The sequence below is a fragment of the Cherax quadricarinatus genome, chromosome 43, assembly GCF_038502225.1.
Source record: "Cherax quadricarinatus isolate ZL_2023a chromosome 43, ASM3850222v1, whole genome shotgun sequence".
NCBI lineage: Eukaryota > Metazoa > Arthropoda > Malacostraca > Decapoda > Parastacidae > Cherax > Cherax quadricarinatus.
In genome coordinates, this window is record NC_091334.1 from 13,893,820 (window position 1) to 13,907,107 (window position 13,288).

The 13,288-nt window shown below is 41.7% G+C and overlaps 1 protein-coding gene across 3 annotated transcripts in view; it reads left to right on the plus strand.

The window, feature by feature from the left end:
• The window catches only part of LOC128694277 (protein pangolin, isoforms A/H/I/S-like), a 267,628-nt gene that overhangs the window by 78,433 nt on the left and 175,907 nt on the right, over window positions 1–13,288 (plus strand). Inside the window, exon 3 of one of the 3 annotated variants that reach the window (XM_053784338.2) lies at window positions 6,472–6,551. In XM_053784338.2, the coding sequence (XP_053640313.1) occupies window positions 6,472–6,551 (80 nt within the window). Of the gene's footprint in view, window positions 1–6,471; window positions 8,015–13,288 lie in introns of those variants that run through there. The other 2 variants (XM_053784337.2, XM_053784336.2) reach the window with 2 other exon arrangements.

The following is a 13,288-nucleotide window of genomic DNA, read 5'->3' on the forward strand; positions in this document are numbered from 1 at the left end:
TCTTATTGCTCATCCTGTGTTATTAGCTGTTTGTGACTAAACTACAAATAGGAGCTGAAACTAAACGTTTCAATTCGTCCTGGGCTATATTATTAAGTCGCGATAATGGATCACAGCCAACCGAAAAAAAAATCGTTTATTTTCATCTCTAATTTTTTTTTGTCTAGTTATGAAATGACTTTTTATTCTTCACCTGTTTGTGATTACAGGACTAAAGCTATCCTTATAGTGATATTTTTTTTTAACTGCCGTTTTCCACCGAGGCAGGTTGATCCAAAGAAGAAAAACACATGCACCATCATTCACGCCCAAGCGTGAAGTTTGCCGACATATTGCAAATGACTTGATAACTTATGATTCATTTTATGCTCGTCAATTATTGTTGCACTTATTAATTGCTTGTACCTTTAATTGACACTCCGGAGCCCGGCCACGGGCCAGGCTCGTCTGGTGCTGCCGGAGGCCCGCTGCCCCACATAGCCATCACAGCTTGGTTGATCTGGCACCTACTTGAAGTCTACCTGCAGGTTATTCCGGGGATCAGCGTCCCGCTGCCCGGTCCACGACCAGGCCTCCCGGTGGATCAGGGCCTGATCAACCAGGCTGTTACCTGGTGAAGAGACTTGTCCAGTTTTCTCTTGAAGACTCGACACTTGTTCCAGCAGTTTCTGATGTCTTCTGGTAAAATATTGAATAGTCTGGGGCCAAGGATGTTGATACATTGTTCCCTTATTGTGCCCAATTCACGTTTGCTTTTCACTGGGTTAATTTGCATTTCCTCTGATATCTCTCTCTCCAGTATGTTGTTATAGCAGTGTGGAGATTTGGGACCAGGCCCTCGAGTACTTTCCTGGTAAATATTGTCATGTATCTCTCCTCCGCTCCGAAGGTTCTCATTATCCACCCCGTCATCCTTCTGGCTGTCGTGACTTTTGTCTTATGTTCTTTGAAAGAAATGTCAGCTGACGTAATTATTCCCAAGTTTTTCACGTGTTCCTTTCGTTCTGTTTGATGATCCCCTTGAGTTTTATATACAGTGTTCCTTTGGAGTTCTTCATTCTTTCCATACCTAAGCAGCTGGAACTTATTACCATTGAACGTCATATTCTCCACAGCCCTGTGGTAAACACTGCTTACATCTTCCTGTAATATTTCATTGTCTTCTACCGAGGTGACTCTCATGCTTACTTTGGTGTCATCTGTAAATACTGACACAAAACTATCACGGATGTTTTCCTTCTTAGTTCACATTTAAGTCTAAAACCACTTCTCTTGCATAAGCTCCTCTCAGGTCATTTGCAGATAAGTCAGGTTGCCTAAGTTGGACTTCGTCCTGCTAGCACCAACAACTTGAGTGCTCATGTTACGAGCCAGGAGGCCTGGTCTGGGACCGTGCCACGGGAGCGACAATGTAACAGCTACGTATTTTGCGTAAAAAAAAAAAAAAAGCCAGGTGAGCTACCTGGAGTGTTTCGTGGGGTCAGTGTCTCCGCGACCCGGCCCCGGATCAGCCCTCCCGATGGATTAACTGATCAACCAGGCTGTTGGTGCTAGCCACAGGAAGTCCAACATATGAACCACAGCCCGGCTGGTCAGGAACTGACATGAAGAACTTAAGTTCTTGAAGACAGCCAGGGGGTATACCTTTAATATACCTTTACTTTTGATGAGTTTCGAGAGAGTACCCCCGGAGCCCGGCCATGAGCCAGGCTCGTCTGGTGCTAGTTTGTTGGTAATCCCTCTTATGTATGATGGGAGGGTATTGGAAAGTTTTCCTTTATTATTATTCTTTCACACTTAAGTTTTTCCTTAGTGTACTCATTACATCACTACTATTCATTAGATGTATTTTGTATCTGGAGTGTACCAGAAGACAGCCTCGATGATTATGGTCTTCGCAACACCGTGGGTAGTCTCTGGGCTACCTCTCCCAGCTTCACCTCCCTGTTATTATATTGCAGTACCATCCTTTCAGGCTAGAAAAAGACAGCTGAACAGGCGAAACATTGTCTTAATTTCCAATTGCTGCTTCTGTATCATCTACAATATGGACTGAGTTTGAGAGAGACGTTTGTGTGTGCGTGAATACTTAGGGATTTTCAGTTAGGTGTTTCTAGCTTCAGCAGCAGAGTTGTGTACATGTCCTCTCCTCACTTAGTATTTTATCATATAGGTTCTTAAAATTTTCATTGCCCGTAGTACTTACCACCTTTGTTTATTCCATAGTAGTCACCTACTGTGTTTGTCGGAGTTACTCTGCTTTAAGGTGCTTCCACCGACCGACACAGGTCATTAGCCAGGGTCGAGACTTGGCTCTTGGTCCCTCCAGCAGCATTCCCGGTTTTCTCGCCTCTTGAACCCTGTCATCCCTATTCTTAAAACTATGTTAGATATGTTGAAGGTTCTTGTAAATAGACCCTTAGCCTGTGTACTCACCTATTTGTGTTGCAGGGGTTGCGTCGCAGTTCCTGGACGCCGTGTGTTTGTTTGTGTTTGTGCGCGCCCGCGCGCTAGCTCACTTAGTACATGTCTGTTTAACGTAGGATTGACTATAGGTCTGGGTTTGTTTGTAACAATCTGTTGTGACGGCGGCGGCGGCAAGGAGTGGGTGTGAAAGGAGTGTGTTGTTGTGTGCTGGGACACGAGAGGATGAAGATACCCCTTGTAAGAATGGCCCTTGGAGGGTAGTCTTGAAGGTAGTCCTTGAATGGGTGGTCCTCAGTGGGTATTCCTTGCATGGGGGTCCTTAGAGGCTGGTTCTTATAATGATGCTTATAAGATGGTCGTTGGGGAGTGTCTTGTAAGCTGGAATGTTTAAGATCTTGGTAAAGCTATCCTTAGTGTAGTTCTTGCTAAGTCCTGTAAGGTTGTCTTTGTAAGACCCCGTTATAATAATAACAACAATAATAATATTTATTTCTACAAGTACATGATGCAACTTATACAGACCTAGCTGACGTAAGTGACATAGAGAAATACCATTTTTATGCAGAGCATTTCGGGCAAATTTAGATCAGTTTTCTCCCCAGGATACGACCCACACCAGTCGACTAGCACCCAGGTACCCTAAGGAAACACTCCCAGATGTTCCTTACCCCCCCCCTTCTCTTCATCATCCTCTTCGTACCACTAAGTTAATCCTCCCTGCTTTTTTTATTGCTAGTGTGATGTCATCTCTCCCACTTGTCGTTACTCTTTTCTGTTCGCTTGTAGTTCCTCCCCCTCCTTAATCCCCCCTCTCAAGTATTTCCATACAGTGTGACATCACCAAATTTGCTATGCTGGGTTAAATGTCGTCCCAGACTGAAATATTTCTCCTGAGATGACGTAAGGACTAAGATCCTTGCGAGCGGCTGGTAGGGTGCCCAGTGACGGCGGCTGTGATGGTCATTCTGTCATCTGGGTCTTGCTGTCTCTCGCTGCTCCACCTGTTCTTCGAGGTTTCTTTATTCTTCTTCGGCGCGAAGCTCATCATTCTTACGGGTTCATTAATTCTGTAGATATAATTCTAGTTACGCCGTGTTAATTTAATATAGTCAGGGATTATTTTGCGCATATTAAATAAGGCTATTCAGTATTAGTACGCTCAGCTCTTAACCCAGAGGACGCACGCTCGATTATCTGGAGCATGTAAAATATCCTGGGAGTCAGTGCCTCCACGACCCGGTCCCGTACCATGCCTCTTAAATATGGTCAAATGCTTAAATAAATGGTTTAGAAAACCGACAAGTTGATAAAGATTGATGGAGTGAACACACCGAAATCCAGGCTGAGGGACTGATTACCTCAACTCAAAATCTTCCAAATTTCTCTGTATTGGACTGAAGAAGCCACTGGCTGGCGAAACTTTTCCAGAAATGTTGCACAAGTGTCTCATTTTACAAGGGTCAAGTAGCTTTAGACCAGCAGCCCATGTACTTAACAAATTTGTCAACTGTTGTGGGTCGCATCATGTGACAGAACAGAAAGTATGGAAATAAGTCATAATTCTTAGCTTTCTCGCCTTTGCCGCGGTTAAATGATCCCAAGTAATTCATTTGTGGCTTTTGGCCCGAGTAATTAAGGTTTATTAATGGGTTTAAAAACCTGTGACTTGTGCAGTGGTCATTAAAGCCGAACGTCACCTGTTCCCCAGAAGTCAAGAATACTTCAAACCCTAAAGTAAGAATAAAGAAAACTGTGTGTAAATGAGGGATGTGTACACCTCTCAGTTAGTTACCATTTTGTCCTAGGCACATGTCGATTAGACACTAGGCCTGTTCTATCGGTGTGTGTGTGTGTGTGTGTGTGTGTGTGTGTGTGTGTGTGTGTGTGTGTGTGTGTGTGTATGTGTGTGTGTGTGTGTGTGTGTGTGTGTGTGTGTGTGTGTGAACAAACCGGCCGTATCCCACCGAAGAAGGGTGACCCGAAAAGAAAAACAAAAGTTTCTCTTTTTAACATTAGTAATGTATACAGGAGAAGGGGTTGCTAGTTCCTTGCTCCCAGCTTTTTAGTCACCTTTCACGACACGCATGGCTTACTGAGGAAGAATTCTATTCCACTTTCACATGGAGATAAGAGGAAATAAACAAGAACAAGAGCTAGTAAGAAAATAGAAGGAAACCCACAGGGGTGTGTGTATATATATGCTTTTACATGCATGTGTAGTGTGAGCTAAGTGTAAGTAGAAGTAGCAAGATGTACCTGAAATCTCGCATGTATATGAAACCGAAAAAAGACACCAGCAATCCCACCATCGTGTAAAACAATTACAGGCTTTCGCTTTACACTCGTTTGGCAGGACAGCAGTACCTCCCTGGGCGGTTGCTGTCTACCAACCTACTACCCTATAATCTCCTTCAGTAATTAAGATGTATCAAATGGCATAATACCAACATAAGTGAAGAAACGTGGCGGACTAACCTTAATTGAGAATGCTGTAAATAGAGTGAAACGTCGTGCCAACGTATGCTTGTGCTGCAACATGTCTTGTGTTCAACAAAGGTGGTGCAGGCACCGTTTTCTATACTCTGTTTACACCTCTGTTGGCTGGCTGTGAGATAGTTATATCAATGGTTTTATTGTGGTAACGACGTAGTTTAATACAACTGTATCAAGCGTGGAGTTCATGTTGCAAGTGGCCTGTGAGCTGTGACGTCAGTCTACATCTTAAAATAAATCAGTATATCCCTTACATGCGCCTCTGACGGATGAAGACACTGCTATCCCACCTGGGGGCTCTTACGGTCGAAATTTAATGGAAATAGATCAGTTGGTTGACCTCTGGACTCGCGTTGTATGTATTGGCTTTTCTTTGTTTCTCATGTGTGGGTGATGTCAGAGTGAACATGGAGTAGTAGTGGAGGGAGACCAGATTTTGATGTCTATTTTCTCTCTCTCTCTCTCTCTCTCTATATATATATATATATATATATATATATATATATATATATATATATATATACACACACACACACACACACAACGTGAAAAACAAACATTTCTCTCTGTATATAGTGCCGAATAGGCAGAACTAGTCAGTTACTAGCAACTCATTTAAAATTAAGTCCTTTCTAAAATTTTATACGTTTAAAGATACATTTTTTCATTTATGTTAATGTAAAAATTGATAATTTTGTACCAAAACACCCTTAAAAAACTAACCTAACCTTATTATAACAAGAGCAATTTAATTTAGCCTAATCCATTTAAATATATTTTAGATAAGTTGACAATAATTTAATAACGAAAACATATTTCATTGTGTTTATTAAGTTCAGGATGATTTTTGCGAAATTATTGCATACAAAAATTTTCGCTTGCCTTATTCGGCAAGAACAGCGTTGCTATTTAAGCCAAAATCACGAGTTTTACTTATTCGGCACTATATATATATATATATATATATATATATATATATATATATATATATATATATATATATATATATATATATATATATATATATATATATATATACACAAAACAACCACTGTGAAAGAGTAGTGAAATTCCAAGCGCTTTCGTGACTACTCACATTGTCAAGGAACTATGCATAGTTCCTTGACAATGTGAGTAGTCACGAAAGCGCTTGGAATTTCACTACTCTTTCACAGTGGTTGTTTTGCATATTTTAAAATCACCTGTTTACTGTGATCTTATTGTCTATATATATATATATATATATATATATATATATATATATATATATATATATATATATATATATATATATATATATATATATATATATATATATATATATATAATTATATAATTATAATTATATATGCAAAACAACCACGGAGGGAGTTGAATGATACCTGTAGGCCTTTCATGTTGCAGTCAACATATCTTCAGGAGCTTGCAGTGTTACAGAAACGAGTAGGAAATCCAGGTAGCCAATGTGTCTAGTAATTTAACCCTGTTGTGTGATAGATGGGTCACTGAAGCTTGACACATGTTATTAGTTCATGTTTACATGTGTTGCAGGAGCTTCGGCCTGGGGAGCCGACCGTCTGGGTTATTTATCTCCCTTCGCCTACGCCTACACCAACGGCACTTCAGCAATGGTGAGTACTCATTTCTGCAACTTAGTAAACTATTTTGTTTTACCTGTCTTTGTCCACCTCTACACTTTTTTTCGTTATGCCTGTGTCGATCTTTGAATTTTTTGTTACATCTGTGTTGATATGTGATATGGTTTTGTTATACCTGTGTCGAACTCTCCATTTTTTTTGTTATATCTGTGTCAACAGGTGGACTATTATTATTATATCTGTATCGACGACTGTACTCTTTGTCAGTGCTTGGATGCTTTGGAAGGGCTCTTGATTCAAGGAACTTCAGCTACCCACTTCTTCCATAGATGATACCTGAGTACTTCTCCCATAGATGATACCTGAGTACTTCTCCATAAATTTTTAAAGGGGTGGACCGGTAAACCAGCGGAAGGCCTCGGTCAGATGACCAAAAACAGCTTCAGGTCATCACGTGACTATGACCCGCTTCAGGAAACACTTGTTCTGTTTTCTAGGAAACCTAACCTAACCAAACCAAACCTACCTCCCGTTTCCCCTTTTAAGTCTTAGCGGCTTAATACCTCCTCATGAATATGATGAAATAAGCCAGTTGTCGACGACAGTGCCAGTATTTACCTCTAATTAATACAGGAGAGGAAAAGAATATTGTGACCACTTTACTACTGAAATCATAGGCACAGACAAAGATACGTGGAGAAGATAAAACAGAAGATAATAAGAATATTCTAGATTTCTTGTTACAGCTGTTACACCATTCTGTATGATACCCACATTGTGGGTACACCTGCAGTAACCTGCTACACTGTTAAGATACATTGTGAGAGAGCACGCAGTGTCTTGCTACACTATTTTATATGGTAGTTATATTGTAGGTGAACAAACATTTGTTAAATTGTTCTGTATGATAGGGTGTTGGCATGTTTGCTACACTGTGATAGTTACTGATTACAAGCAATGCTTTTACTGGGTATCATTATTTGTAGACGTTTCGCCATCCAGTGGCTTTATCAGTACAATATAAGGACATTATGTGAAGAATGTAGAATTATATACAAAAGATGAGGTGATCTCATCATTTGTATATATCATTATTTCCATTGGAGTCCTTGTAGCATCTTATTATTTAAAGTTAAAGCTAAGGGGTGTAGGTGGTGAAGGGGAAGTGCCATGATATAACTGCTGGAGGGAGACAGCACCGGCGCTTCCACTAACTTATCATACAACCAGACCGTTGAAACTCCAGCTGATAAGATAATATTGACTACATTTTGTGTGGGGGATTGGCGCTCCAAGGGTCGCATGTGTGGGGGATAGGTGGCGCTCCAAGGGTCGCATGTGTGGGGATAGGTGGCGCTCCAAGGGTCGCATGTGTGGGGATAGGTGGCGCTCCAAGGGTCGCATGTGTGGGGGATAGGTGGCGCTCCAAGGGTTGCATGTGTGGGGATAGGTGGCGCTCCAAGGGTCGCATGTGTGGGGATAGGTGGCGCTGCAAGGGTCGCATGTGTGGGGATAGGTGGCGCTGCAAGGGTCGCATGTGTAGGGATAGGTGGCGCTGCAAGGGTCGCATGTGTAGGGATGGGTGGCGCTGCAAGGGTCGCATGTGTAGGGATAGGTGGCGCTGCAAGGGTCGCATGACGGATAAAACATCGTGAGTATGTTTCTGTATATGTACGGTTGTAACATTTGTGTACTAGGTATGTATGCGTGTATGCACTTGTGCAACACTGTTGCGTGTACTTGGTGTATGTATGTACCAGAGGAGGCTACATACATGCTTGCAAAGAGAACTTACATACTTGTGTACATGTGGAGTTAACATACCTGTATACATGTAACAGCTACATTTATGTACACATGTAGACTATACTTGAGTACAAGTACTTACCAAGGAAAATGCAGCAAGCTGGTAGGGTACACCTGGGTGTGATAAGAGTAGGTACACACTCAGTGAGTACACTAAACACGTGGTGGTGTTTTAAGTACTCACAGGCTTGTGTTGAAGTGCCTTTGGTTCCAACAGACTTTACTCTCAACCTTTCCCCACTGTTATATACTAACTTCTGACCTGGGCTTTGTCGTGCCTGTTCTTGAAACTGTGAATGCATCCGTTCACAAATATCCCACACTCTGGAGAGAAAACATTAGACGATGTTTCGGTGCATCTTGGATCAAATCCCCAATAAGTGTTCTACGACGGACCGAAACGTTCTCTGAAGTTTCCTTTCCAAAGTGTGGGTCATTGTCTTTTTTTTCATCTACGTGTTAGAGAATACCAACAGTTCTACTAGAGTGTAAAACTTAACAGCGTTTCGTTTTTCACTTATGGGACAGGAGGTTGTTGTACCTACCTGGATGATATGATTGTGTGTAGTGGTGTTAAGACTATGTATGCTTGAGAGAGATCCACGGGTCGCCAGCAACAACAACCTTGTCAGTCAAACATGGAAGAGGAGAATAACCCTGAAACCAGTCACAGGTCTGTTACCCTGGGTAGTAGGGCGTGGTGGGTGGCGGTGTTTACCTGGAGTTTACCTGGAGAGAGTTTCGGGGGTCAACGCCCCCGCGGCCCGGTCTGTGACCAGGCCTCCTGGTGGATCAGCGCCTGATCAACCAGGCTGTTGCTGCTGGCTGCACGCAAACCAACGTACGAGCCACAGCCCGGCTGATCAGGAACTGACTTTAGGTGCTTGTCCAGTGCCAGCTTGAAGACTGCCAGGGGTCTGTTGGTAATCCCCCTTATGTGTGCTGGGAGGCAGTTGAACAGTCTCGGGCCCCTGACACTTATTGTATGGTCTCTTAACGTGCTAGTGACACCCCTGCTTTTCATTGGGGGGATGGTGCATCGTCTGCCAAGTCTTTTGCTTTCGTAGTGAGTGATTTTCGTGTGCAAGTTCGGTACTAGTCCCTCTAGGATTTTCCAGGTGTATATAATCATGTATCTCTCCCTCCTGCGTTCCAGGGAATACAGGTTTAGAAACCTCAAGCGCTCCCAGTAATTGAGGTGTTTTATCTCCGTTATGCGCGCCGTGAAAGTTCTCTGTACATTTTCTAGGTCGGCAATTTCACCTGCCTTGAAAGGTGCTGTTAGAGTGCAGCAATATTCCAGCCTAGATAGAACAAGTGACCTGAAGAGTGTCATCATGGGCTTGGCCTCCCTAGTTTTGAAGGTTCTCATTATCCATCCTGTCATTTTTCTAGCAGATGCGATTGATACAATGTTATGGTCCTTGAAGTTGAGATCCTCCGACATAATCACTCCCAGGTCTTTGACGTTGGTGTTTCGCTCTATTTTGTGGCCAGAATTTGTTTTGTACTCTGATGAAGATTTAATTTCCTCATGTTTACCATATCTGAGTAATTGAAATTTCTCATCGTTGAACTTCATATTGTTTTCTGCAGCCCACTGGTGTACCAAGACTGAAGAAATATTTCCTGACGTCCCTGTGGCTCATTGGTGTGTTTACCTTCAAACACCCTGTCCTTGTCTACCCTATCAATTCCCTTAAGTATTTTGTATGATGTTATCATATCTCCCCTGGTTAATCTATCATCCAGTGTTGTCAAAAAAATTACATTAGCCTTTCCTCGTTGATCATGTCCCTTAATTCAGGAACATACCTTGTTGCGTACTTCTGCAGTTTCCTGATATGCTTCAGGCGTGGGTTTCATACTGGTGCTGCGTACTCCAAGATGGGCCTGACATAAGTTATGTATAGTGTCCCGAAAGACGTTTGAGGTTCCTGAAGACCACTCTTAGATTTGCCAGGCGAGCATTAGCTGTATAGATGATTCGGTTGATGTGAATGTGTGCGTGCATGTGTGTGGGACTGCCTGCCTGTGGTGGGTGGGTTGTGGTGCCTGTAGATATCTCTCCGCCTATATTAGTCCCTAGAGGCAGCCTGTCCATCACGGGGCCCAGGTGCCCCACCGCCATCCCTGCACTCACCACACCTGCTTTGCCTACACTTACCACCCGTATTCCTGCCCTCTCCTCCCCCCTTTCTACTCCTATCCTTCTTCTCCCCTTCCTATTCCTGCCCTCCCCCTACCCTCCCTTCTCCTGCCTTCCCTTTTCCTACAAGTGCAACGCCTGTCGTCCTTCTCCGCAGCTACCAACATCAACAGCCTGGTTGACCAGGCAAGCACCAGACGAGCCTGGCCCATGGCCGAGCTCCGGGAGTAGAAAAAAACTTGTCAAAGGTAAAGGTATATCCCAACTCCTGTTCTCTCACTGCACACTTCTTCAACACCTACCCTCCCCCCTTCACCTATAATACCTGTCCTTTCCCTCCCTAACACCCAAAACACCTACATTACGCGTCACTGCACTTTTAAGTATCTATCCTACACCATAAAACCGTAAGAATAAAGGAGCACTACTGATCCATGTTCGGCAAGTGCTGAAACCCACTTCTTATTCCTGTAAGAATAAAGGAGCACTACTGATCCATGTTCGGCAAGTGCTGAAACCCACTTCTTATTCCTGTAAGAATAAAGGAGCACTACTGATCCATGTTCGGCAAGTGCTGAAACCCACTTCTTATTCCTGTAAGAATAAAGGAGCACTACTGATCCATGTTCGGCAAGTGCTGAAACCCACTTCTTATTCCTGTAAGAATAAAGGAGCACTACTGATCCATGTTCGGCAAGTGCTGAAACCCACTTCTTATTCCTGTATTTGCCCAACTTAATTTTAAAGCTACCTAAGGTGTTAGATTTAATGATTACTTGGCAGGTTGTTAAATCAATACTTTACTATATCCTTTCAAAACTTTATTTAACTTGACTTCATTGTTCGAGTTTTTTTTGTTAGATATTCTTAGCACCCTATTATTTATATATATATATATATATATATATATATATATATATATATATATATATATATATATATATATATATATATATATATATATATGGGTCCACCTCTGGTGCAAATTGTGGGACCCATAGCCTCGGAGAAGTGGATAAAAAGACTTCAAGGAAGAATATTGGATTTCTTGCTGAAGCCATTTGACTATTCTACTTCCCCTACCACCCCATCTTTTCATTCTTTTGAACCAGTAGGTATATTTTATTACATAATATGGTACAAAAGATTTAAGAGATACATTGTCGATATAAAGATGGCATATACAGTACATGAAATACATGTCTAGTACATATTACGTGTTTGCCCAGAGAGTAGTGTCAGTGCTCTCAGTCTATATTCGCATTTATTATTGTACAGTGGATTATCTGTCATCTTTCTTTGTATGCTTTCCAATGTATTTATATCCGTGTAGAGACCAGAACTGAGTTGTACCTTTGATATATCGTTGAAGGCTTTAGCGAATTTTCCTACTCGCGCAGCCCGGCCTTGGGTCAGGTTTGTCTGGTATTAATGACGCATAGAACTGTAGAATAACCTTTGGACTCCTGTTTCTTCTTTAAGTAAATCCTAGTAGTCTGTTAGCCTCATTAAGCAGACACAGGCACTGTCTTGACTTCAGATTTCTTCTTGTTATGACTCCCCAAGTATTTTCCATATTCTGTATGATCAGATTCTACATTACCTTGTTTATTAGTATGAGAGTTTTCATTCCCAGGGATTCGGACTTTGTACATTTTCAAATTGAACGAAATGTGCCGCTTGTTGAACCACAACATTATCTTCTTCAAATTTATTTGGAGCTTATCAGTACCTTCTTTCGAATCCATTATCTGGTTTATGTTTCCATCGCCAGCTAATGTACTTATGCGATTTTATTTTTTGGTTGACAAGGCAAATACCAGACGAACTTGGCCCATGGCCGGGCTTCGAGAGTAGAAAAACTCTCGGAACTCATCCAAGGTATATCGTCAATGTCATTAATGTAGATAACGAGCAACAAAGGGCCCAAAACTACTGTTTCAATAGTCATTTGACCCTTGTCCTGAGGAATCGTGTTGGTATATCAGGATATGAATACGTATGTATGAGGAAGGATACAAGTACATGCAGTTAACATTTTTAAAGCAGAGGATAAATCATTACCATCAAATTACTGCCCAATAAGCCTGACGTCAAACTTAGGCAAATTATTTTAGAGTGCGTGAGTGCGTCCCTGAGCTTAGAACAGCTATACCTTCAGGCGAAGCGGAAGCTAGGAAGAAGATAATCTTACAGAGTAGAAGAAGAATCATCCCTGGAACAAAGAAAAGAATACCAGTCACATGAAAGTGGAGACTAGCAGCAAGGACTAGAAACTATTTAGCAAGAAAGGCTTGAAGGTAAAAATGAAAGTTTAAGGAATGTAGATAAATGGGTCAGAGAACCTACAAGTTGATATAATTAGTCCATCAAATTCCTTCACTGTGCTAGATGATGAATTTAGATTAGTAATCGATAACGACAGTAGATTGGTGATCACTTGTGCCCAGCTCTTGGGTGATCTCTAGATTATTTACCAGGATATCATTGACAAAACCAGATCAAGCAGGTTATTCCGTCTGGTTGGTTCAGTTACATACTGCTTCAAAATGCAGTCCTGGGCTACTATTAGGAAGTTGATGGATCTAAATTACCAGTCAGAGAATTTCAATTTGGCTAAAAGTAAAATTCCTTAGAATTGCTGCGTTATCTTGTAGTGTAAATCTTGCAGTTTCCTCCTCAAGACATTTTTAGTGGTCGCTTTCCATGTTGGGAAGTTGATATTAAACACCTAACAATAATTTTTATTTCCCACAAATTTTATATAATTTTTGATGCAACACTTCTAATTTTCTCTGACATAAATCGTTACTCC